This window comes from Octodon degus, unplaced genomic scaffold (genome assembly GCF_000260255.1).
Source record: "Octodon degus isolate 3935 unplaced genomic scaffold, OctDeg1.0 scaffold00094, whole genome shotgun sequence".
Classification (NCBI taxonomy): Eukaryota; Metazoa; Chordata; class Mammalia; order Rodentia; family Octodontidae; genus Octodon; species Octodon degus.
In genome coordinates, this window is record NW_004524670.1 from 10,347,029 (window position 1) to 10,357,914 (window position 10,886).

The window sequence follows — 10,886 nt, forward strand, 5'->3', positions numbered from 1 at the left end:
AATAAAAAGTCGTAAAAAACAAAGCAAAACAAAATAACAAAAAAAAAAAAACACATTAGAAGTGATACAAAATTTCACTAAACAAAATAATATGAATTCAACAATGGTTGTTATAGTGCATATTGTTGTCTTTAATTAGTTGTTCAGATTATCAGATATATGCATGCAAAATTGGAGAAAAAATTAAAGAAAAAACAATTAAGCATTAACTGGTTTTTTTTAAGAGTAGTTTACTCTTCCCTAGGTTTAAAATCTTGACTCAAATTGGACTGCAATTATACACAGATAGTTCGGATAATTGCAATCCAATTTGTATCAAGACTCTAAATCCAGGGAAGAGCAAATTACTTACTCATAAATCACTCATTTACATTAATTCTTATTGTAAGGTGAGCTTCCTCTTTAACATACGAGAATACACAAGTCCACACCCAAGCACATTTGTGTACATTAAAGGGGCCCAGAATGAAACTAAAACTTACTAGCACAGTCTGGCCATTCAGTAGAATATGGTGGTTTCCAGATACCATCTTCATAAGCACAATAGTACTTCTCCATGGAGCCCTCTGTGAAGTCGTAGCCCTCCAGGCAACTTAATGTACAGTTAACTCCCGCACTGTCTTGGGTACAGATGAAGTCCCCATTTGTAGGTGTGAAGGGAACTTCACAGGGAGAGCCTGTGTGAAAATGACACTCTACTATTTGCCTGCAGCACTAGAAGAAGTATAAATTAAATTCCAGCATTTTATGTTGAAAATTTAAAGAATGCCTCCTACCCATCACTGTTCCTAGGAAAGAGACCTATGAAAACCTGAAGTCCTTAGGGTGGAAGAGCAGCAGTGGGTGCAGTTTGGTTCTTACATGAGCAGACACTGAAAAATTGTGGCTTTATGTAATTAAGCATTCTGCATATTTTATAAAAATTAAATGGTTTTTTGATTTGGGCTTATTATTTTAGGATTCCTTTAACAAAAATGAAAACTGAATAACATTATACAGCAAGACATTGTCAGACTCTATCTCCTCAAGCATTTAAAACTGGATCCTTGGTAATGCTTAGTAACTTTAGAGGAAACATTAATGAAATGGTAAGTAAACACTGCCTATTGAAAATATTTGCATTTATCATGTTAAAGAATGATAGAAACATAAATATAACTTGCTAGTACTGCACTCTTACTTTAAAAATCGAAAGCTCATAGCCCATCTTTCACAAAATCGAGAATTGTAGTGGTTACATATTTGAAAGATCTGCTAGTTTCTTGGGGGTCTCATAAAGAGAATACCTTTGATGACAATGTGGATGTCACATGTTCTGTTATTGCCTGAGGGGTCTGTGGCTGTATACTTCACGATGGTCTCCCCATGAGGAAAAAGGTCTCCTTGTATATGACTCCTTGTGATCACCAAGACAGCACCTACACAGGGTACAAATTTTTAACTATATCAGCCTCTAGTCACTTCATAGATTTATTTATTCATTCATTCATTCATTCATTCATTCATTCATTCATTTATTTATTTATCTATTTATTTTTTGTGGATCCAGGGATTAAACTCAGGCCCTTGTGCCTGCCAAGGAAACACTTATTCTACTGAGCCATCTCCCCGGCTCCTGGATCTTTGACTTGAAGTCTTTATTTTCTGCTTATGCAAATCAGCTATGCATTCCATTTATGTTGATTGGCCTAGTAGCAGAAAATGAAAGATTTAATATTTATGCTATTACAGAGAAATGGCAGACACAGACCTCATTAAATTAAGGCATTTCTGCTAAGCTAATTATTTTTACTTGAATAAGTCAGTTGAGACATTTGAAACTAATTAAGAAATCTGTTTTGCATTTTGGTTGCTATTTTCTGTGTTTTAGGGAAGCTTTTCAAGTGAGCTTCAGTTGTATTTACTCAGTTTTTGTACTTTCATATGTGTGTCCTATAATTTATTTGGTTAATGTTTAAGGACTAAGCATGAATATATAGCACTGGCCTAGAGGTATGAAGCAATGAATAATTTATGCTTCAGGACATTGTGAGCTCAGAGATCTATGAACATATTCAAGTACAACATTTAGCAAAGGTTTAATAAATGTGTACTGACTACCAAATAGAGGGAAAATCCACAGGTAGGTAAGAGTGAGATACTGTTAAATATTTAATTATACAAGCATTGACTGTTCATTTGACTTTGATAGCTATTATTTGCTTGCATCTTTTATCCTTTAGAAAAGCTTTTCAAAAACAAAACATAGTTCAGAATGACTGATAACAAAAGCCTTGTATGCTCACCCGAGTTGTCTGAGAACTGAGGCTCATCCCAGCTGGCAGCGTGTTCCTTCTCTGAGACCTGGATTGCAGGAGGGGACCTGCACCGGTCTATGACGGGTGGCTCGACATCTAAACAACAAGACAGAAGACAAACAAGTCACAACTGATTTGCAAAAGTTATGCAAGAGAGAAGTGAAATCTCTGCTGGCAGAGAACCTTGACCTTGTGAGAAAAGACTTGGGTCCTGCGGCCCCTTTGACAACGAGGCACATTTCAGCCCTGAATGTGATGGCCAAAGAAAGAGTTGGTTTTTTGCTATTCTGGCCTCTATCGGTTGAAGAAGAAATAGCCAGGCTATTAAAGTTATTGTGAGCTTTGCGGTGTGAAAAACGTTTTAGAAGTGATGGTCCCCGAATTTGTAGGTTCTGTGCAAGGTGGTTGAGCTGGCCCACCTGGAAGTAAAGACTCATCCTTGCCCTTTCCTTAGATAAGTTGAAGCAGTGAAATGCTCACTTCAGTGATCCATGACTATTCTCTGTTCTGACAGGGCAAGAAAAGGTTTTCAGCTAATAGTCTGTGGGCAGAGACATGAGTCTGCCACATGAGGCCTGTGATGGAATAGGCAAGACATGAAGTGAGAGCGTGATATTCTAGAAGGCTAGAAAGTCCCATGCAAAGGTGGGGAACTGGGGTTCCTTCTAGGCGAAGACAAAGAGTCGGGTGGGGGCTAAGAAATGAGGAAATGTAAATGGGGCCAGAGGCATCGTGGAAGTTACAGAAGCGTGAGTCTGAGTCTGCACTGCCGCACACTGGGATTCAGGTAGAAGGGAAGACTGGACAGGGACTTCGAGAGCCAGGTTTTAAAGCCCTTATTGAGTGTGGTATACATTCTAGATGTCAGTAAAAGATTACAAAGAGGATATAGGGGAAATCATTTAGTATAGATTTTACATGTTTGAAATGTTCTCATCGTGTGACGCCTTGAAGTAATGAAGAAAGTAGGAAAAATATTATCTTTGTTCTGTAGGTGAAGATTCTAGGCAAATTCAAGGGACTTGCCTGAGGTCATTAAGCTAGTAACCTGCAGTCATAAGCATTAAAATCATGGGATTTCTATCTGTGAGATATGAAAACATCCTCTTTACCCTGAGAATATATATGTCTCTGTGTTAATCTAGACTTATGAGAGATGTTCCTCCCTCATGCTTGTGGTTGCATCAGTGCAATATTTTAGCTTTACTGCTTTTCTAAATTGTGAACTCTGTAGACCACCATTAGAGCCTGTTTTGCTCATGTTAAATTCTCCACTAAGTAGCACAACATCCAGCTTAGGCACAAGGGCTCAAATACGTTGTTGAATACAGAAACGGATGAGAATATGCTCATAATAGGCCGATGTGCTTTGAGAATGCTGAATTAAGTCATTCTACTGCTAGATTCACAAATCTGGAAGCATGCATTATTTTCCCTAAATAAATTACAAATAGATATCCCAAGACTTTCTCAGCTTATGGGACTTTTTTGTCAAACACTTTTTAGTTGAATTACAGGTACAGATAAGCTTCAGTCAATTGCTGTCAAAGGGTTGCAGGTGACAGCAGAAGCACTGCCCCAAAGAGTGTGTGTGTGTGTGTGGGGGGGGGAAGCCAACTTCCTGGTAGGACTCTGTGGGATGCCAGGCAGAAGCATTTTGCTCACCTCCTACTCATCAGTGAGACACCGATAACCAGAAGTGGGCACGAACAACATAGGCTTGGGGGGATTCTCTCTCTGTCTCTGTCTCCCTGTCTCTGTTCCCCATGCACCCCTCTCCTTTTTGATCCTGTTTTTAATCCATTTTCCTCCCTTTCTCTCTTTCTCTTCTGTAATTTGGAAATTCATCAAATACCCAGCTGGATGCTTGAATGTATATTTAACATTTCACCTTGTCAACTCTTTACATGGAAATCTAAAATTTGGCAAATATTAAGCCACATTTCCATGCTCTAAATAACAATGCCAGAGAAAAAGATCCAACATATTTCTCATGCTACTGGTAAAGGTCATATTTAAAACAATACTGAAAAAGCAATTACAAAAGTAAGCTTTGATAAATGAGTTAGATTTTCTTTTTTACTTGAATCTTTTATCTACTTTCACCAAAATCTATCATTTATAGGCGAAGGACCCAGTTTGATATACAATAGTTATTTCAGGAAGTTGTTAAAATTCTTTTTCTGTGTGTGTATTTTTGGGAAGGGTCTACAGGGTACTCAGGGTCTCACACTAGATCGGACTCATAGTGATCCATCTGTATATAGCCTCCCAAGAGTTGGGATTACAGGTGAATGCCACCATGTCCAGTTTCAACTGCCATCTCAGACTGAGCTCCTGGCCCCTGAGCCTGCTTGCAGGTGCTATAGTCTGCTGAGCAAAATTCTTAAGCTAAAATGGATTTAAAGTATTAAATTTTAAGGTAAATACTTTCAAAATAGACCCATGGCAAGTAATAAAATGTCAACATATTCTTATTTGGCTTTTACATAAAGTTTAATGTGTCTTGGGCAATATTTCATGTGGCTTATAGTTTGTAAATAATTTAAAGCACATAATAACTGTATGAAATAGCTTATTATTGATTTACTAATCCTATTTTTGAATGAAGGAATTGAAGCACAGGTCCATAAGTGATCACACTGCATGTCCACAGTGAAGATAGAATGAATTCGAGCAGTTTGTGCTTTTGGCTACTGGAGACCACGACATGGCATAGCTCTCCATGTATTACATCTTGATAGTAGGCACTGGGTGTCCACTGGGTGACTGACTAAGAAGGATGACTGGGAGATGCTGCCAGAAACCATCTCCATCTTCCTTCTGCCCAAGCTCTGACCAACAGTAGTGCTGCAAGAATGGAGAGACAAAGGGATTCCAGAGCTATTCAGAGAATGAAACCAGGAGAACCTGATATTGGTGATTGGAAAAAGCCGAATGACTCCTAAGTCTTTGCTTGGTAGCTGTCTGATCAGTTTATAACTTTCCGAACTAAGAAGTAGAGTGTGTTAGAGTTGAGTGGGAAATGTTTGTCATATATCCCACATGGGAAAGCCCTGAAAGGAGTTTTACATTTAGGTTTTGATTTCAGGAAAGAGTCACAGGTAGAGATCTTGGAGTCATCAGTCAGCATCACTAAGAAAAAAAAAAATCAGAGAAAGAAGGGGGCAAAGTCCACCCCTGCAGCCTTTGGGATGTGGTGCAGAAGCAACATGGGAGAGTTGATGGGGGATAAAAAGGACTGGGGCCAGAAAAACTAGGAAAAGAGAAAGTTTTGATTGAAGAGTGTGGTTAAGGTAAAATCTTAGGGAAGGTTATGTAAAATAAAGATTGAAAAGTGTACAGTTGGAATCATACCAGAGATCACTGGTGACCTATATATCAGTGGAGAGAAGCCAGGTTTGAGTGACTCTGAGAATAATAGCTGGAAGGAAGAGCAGGATGGCGACTATCAAAAACTTTTCAAGAGGCTCTTATAGAACGAAATCAAAGTCATGCCATGATAGTTCAAGGACATGCAGGTTTCATACACAGAGAGGTTTGAGCAGGTTTCAATGCCAATAGGAACAAGCAGTGGAAAGGACGTTGTTGAAGCTAAAGAAAGACAAAGTCCCTCATGTGCTGGATATGCTGCAAACCCACGCCTGTGATTTGAAGACTTACCAATGACCTTGACGTGGAAGGTGCAGGTGGCTTGGTTGCTGGATGAGTCAGTTGCTGTGTATGTGATGGCCACATCTCCAATTGGGAAGAGATAAGGGGGAGTAAAAGCTGGGTGGACATGGAGTGACACCTTTGGGAGACAAATACTTTGAAAGCTAAAGTTAGTGCCAAAATGCATTTATTCTCTTTCATTTTATATATTATTAGCTAGGCAATATTAAAAATGGCACAGTATTTTATGTAAAGAAAAATACATCACAACTTTCTACTGTATAGTTTTCAAAACTACGTACATAATTTATAGTGTTATATTTTCCCATATATTTTATTTTAATTTTATTGAGAAACAAATATAAATGAGACAGTTTCAAAGCTGATTAGTAGGACAGTTTCGATAATCAATATAGTGTACATTGTTATCTTCTTAGTGGTTATCCATAGTACAAGAAGCAGACAGGATATCCTATCCAAACGCTATTAGTACACCTCTTTCTACTCACTGAATTAAGTGAAAGTAAGTGTATATCTATCCTAACTATTTTGTATATATAAATACAAAATGATCTTTCCTTTGTATCTTTTTTTAATTTAAATTTTATTTTATTTTTTCCTGTAAGAGGTGGATATTCTGTTGGCATCTAAATACTACAGGTGTTTGAATTCAGCTAGAATTCAAACGCTGTCTAGCAGTCTCTAATATTAGTGGGTTATCCTCAGAAGTTATTGACTTGAGCCTTTTACAGCTCACCGTATTAATATGGCTTTACTATATATACCTCATTTTTATACTTTTCTGCTGGATGGTTAAGACCAAGATAAAGCAAGATCTATATAACAAGAAATGTAACTTTTGTATCTGATAAGGTCAATCAAAGACTTTCAGGATTTATCCTGTAGCCCTGTACTGCATTTCATAGATCCTTTGTCAGTGTCAGCCATGAAGATGAGTCACAACCATTGTTTGACCACTTTGCTCTCTGTGAAAGCCTGAGAGAATGTTTTTTCTCTCCATGTGACTCTCCCCAGGCACACTATACATCATCGATCACATTCCTCTGTGGCTCCATAATCTCCTTGATCAGAAAATTTATCTCCCATATATTTTAAACATAATGCCTTAAATTTTTTGTGCTTTTATATAGCCTTTAAAGCTGAAGATGTCTCTGTAACTTTCAAATATCGCCATAATATTGTGTAGTATATAAGATGATTTAGGAAAAATCTGTTGAAAAACATGAGTTTCTTCCTGCAAGTGTTATTCTTGTACATAGTTCTGGGATGGAGTGTTTTGGATAGATAATTTTAAAACACTTACCTTATTTCTTAGATTTCCATGAACAGAATTAACCCCAAACCATTAACATTTAGCTGACTGATAACACAAAATTTCTGTCCCAAAATCTGGTATCAATTTGTATGCTCATTATCAATAGCTATAAAGCCAGGGTCAAAGTTTCCTGATCTATATTAATTACCATCACTTCTTGGGAAACTAAAAGTATATGGCATTAGGTCATCTTTCTGTGTGTGTGTGTGTGTGTGTGTGTGTGTGTGTGTGTGATTCTAGAAAATCCAACTCAGGGTCTCATACACACTAGTCAAGTGCTCTATCACTAAACTACATCCCCAGCCTGTATCTTTCTTTTGCTTTTAATTGGTGCATAATAGTTATGCAGAATAATGAGATTCATTTTGATATACTGATATGTGCATCTAACATATTTTTATTAATTTTATTGTTTTTCTCATTGATAAAAGTCTATCCTTCTAGTTTCCTGTCATCGTTCCTCTATTTTTATTTTTTTTTTAAATTTCTCAAATTAAGATATAATATGTGACCTTTAACTTTCTGAGAGTCATTTATTTCTTTTTATGTTTTTAGTTTTATTTATTTTTATACATGTTATAATCTTCATTTTCCTTTCTGGATGAAAAATATGCCACTGTGCATAAATATGTGTCACATTTCTTGTCTGTTCATCGATTTCTGGGCTCTAGCCCATTTCCATAGCTTAGCTATTGTGAATTACGTCACTATGAATATGACTCTGTGTGTGTAACTATAATATCTCAGTGCTAGTGTCTTAAAGTCTTATGCTAAGGTTAAGTTCTTAGCATAAGTTAATATGTTAAATTACATTGCAATATATTGCTTAATTTTTGAATTATATTTGTCTTCATCAATTTTGAAATTGTGATATAATAAAGTCATATTAGTATGCTATGTAATTAACACTGTAATGGACACATTTAAAGCATTTTCACTGTTTGATAGTGTTTTTTTAACTAAGAAATTTTTAGAAATACAATTTCAGAAGTACATATTTAGTTAAATGTATTTCATTTCCATTGTACTTTTATTTTTTTAAATTTTTTAAATTTTTTTGTATTTTAAGGAAGGATCTACAGGGTGTTCAGGGTCTCACTACTAGATTGGACTTGTAGTGATCTGTTCTTCAAATATGCTTAGGAAGCCATTCATGAAGTGATTTGATAACCATCTAAATATATTTGATGGTAGATTTTTTTTATTAATATGTATTTGGTACAGGGTATCACTGTGCAACTCAGACTCATAGTGATCCATCTGTTTCAGCCTCCCCAGCACTGGGATTACAGGTGTGCCCCATCACGCCTGGGACTGACAGGCCATGTGGTACTAGGGATCAAATCCCAGTCCTTATGCTTGCCTAGGAAGGCACTTAGACTGATGAGCTATCTCTGAGGCCCGTGGTAGTACAGGCCTCAGAGATAGCCCATAATTTTAAAAATTTAAATAAATTTTAATGATTTAAAAATAATTTGGAAATGAGTTTTGTGTGTGTTATGACCTAAGAATGTAGCAGCACACTTTAAAAATCACTCATTTCCCTTCACGACATTTTAAAATCCACAAATATATTAGTTCTCCATCATTGCATAGTACCACATATTTTATTTATGTTTATTTTTAAAATACTTTGGTTTTTTGAGGTTTGACAGGCGTGTGTGCATGCATGTGTACTACAGATTGAACCAAGTACTTTGCAAGCCTAAATACATGCTCTAACACTGAGCTGTACTCTCAGTCCTCTTTACCTAATTCCTTTTGATATTTAAATCAGTGTATAATTCTACTTCATACTTCATAATAGTAATAGAAGTAATTTTCAACATTATGCTGACAGTGTCATTAGTGTACTTTTATTCTATAGATATTTAGCTTTTCTATCTACAAATATGTTGTTTCCATTTGATTTCATTGTTTTGATCTGTATTAAAGAAAAATACTTCATATTTTCCTTTAATTCCTATTCAGCTTTCTTATTGTGTCCTAAATATTTCACATTATATCTTCCCCTCTTAGTAGAATCCCTTTCATTAGCCAATTATGCATGATTATATCTTATATAATGGTATGTGAGGGTACAAATTTATGTCTGGGTATCCAATATAAATAGCTCCACGAAGTCAAAAAATAAAAAGTAAGTTTAAAAAGTAAGTTTAAAAGTTCCTCATCTGGAACACAAAAGGAAAACCTAGAATACTAATCATGGAATAGATAATAAATAGGAAGACAGTAGATACAACACATAAATAATTGCTGTTCTTGAAAAGAGAATGAATAGGATGGAAAAAAGTACAGTGTAGAAGAAAACGTGGAGTTAAAGAAAAATAGAACTACTGATAAAAAGGACTCATGATGTATCAGGCAGAAATCTTGACCTAAAGACAAACAGATAGATATTCGATAATTTAATGTATAACCAAAGAATCCCACAGTAGCAGGGAAAATGCTAAAAAGGAGGGGGATAAAAAGCTTACATCAAATTCTCTTAGCCATTAAATGCCTGTCTGCAGTAGTATTTATGGTGGCCACAAAGTGGACGCAATCAAGTGCTATGGAGCAGATGGTCAGGGGAACAGTGTTCAGCAACAACAGGAACACACCACTGCTAGGTGCGATTTTGTGCCTATACCTCACAAAGAATTCAGATGAAAGAAGTCAGATACCAAAAACATATTATATAGTTACACATTTATGAAATGTGTCAAATATGTGTTTCAAAGGTCAAATATATGTAAAGATAAAATACATTAATGTTTGCTTACAGGGAGGTGTCTAGTTGGGGATTATCCTAAATGAGCATAAAGTACCTGATGAGGGGGTTAGGAATGAAAATGTTGCAAAACCAATTGTTAGTGTTGTTTGACAACCAAGTAAAATTACTGAATTACTAAAAATAATTGAATAGATTTATAATATGTAAAATATTTCAATAAATCTATTTAAAAAGTACCTATCTGGACTCAAGACACTCTTGTACACACAAAGGCTCAATAAAAATACTGCCTCTGTCTACGTTTTACTGAAATAATTTTGAACACACCCAAGAGGACATGAATCACAATAAACTCTTACAAGTGGAGAAGTCAGAGTATGAAAGCACTGCCAACAAATGCCAGAATCATGTAAACACAGACTTAGCTTGAAAAATAAATGTGGCTATGAAGCAGACACCAAAGGTTATAACTTGTGGAAATATGTAGAGTGAAAAGCTAATAGTTAACTAATAATAAATAGGAATAAAAATTCCAGAGTATACCAACAAAACCCCAAGTAGCTGAAAAGTTAAAATAATAATTTAATAATTTTACTTGGGGGAGAGACCCAACAGATTTTCTTGTCTCCCTCCCCACTGAAAATTAGGTAATTATTAGCTTATACGTGCTTTAAGACTTTACTTGAATTCTTCTATATACATAACTGCAGCTACATTCCCGAAGCTGAAGAGTACATACAAGCAGGTAATGCCATATTCTAAAGAGAAGCCCCGGAGATGAATGAATTACAAAGAGGCTATTCAGGTGGCTGGAATGGTCCTGCACCTGCAGCACTCACCATTAGCCGCATTAACAGAGAGACCTGGATGAAATCGGAGTCCT

The 10,886-nt window shown here is 36.0% G+C and overlaps 1 protein-coding gene across 1 annotated transcript in view; it reads right to left on the reverse strand.

The window, feature by feature from the left end:
• Positions 1 to 10,886, reverse strand: part of Svep1 (sushi, von Willebrand factor type A, EGF and pentraxin domain containing 1) — a 217,470-nt gene that overhangs the window by 128,778 nt on the left and 77,806 nt on the right. Inside the window, exons 9-12 of the mRNA XM_004638106.2 lie at positions 5,961 to 6,090; positions 2,286 to 2,393; positions 1,287 to 1,418; positions 483 to 677 (exon numbers count right to left, since the gene is read on the reverse strand). Coding sequence (XP_004638163.1) covers positions 483 to 677; positions 1,287 to 1,418; positions 2,286 to 2,393; positions 5,961 to 6,090 — 565 coding nt within the window. The remainder of the gene's footprint in view (positions 1 to 482; positions 678 to 1,286; positions 1,419 to 2,285; positions 2,394 to 5,960; positions 6,091 to 10,886) is intronic.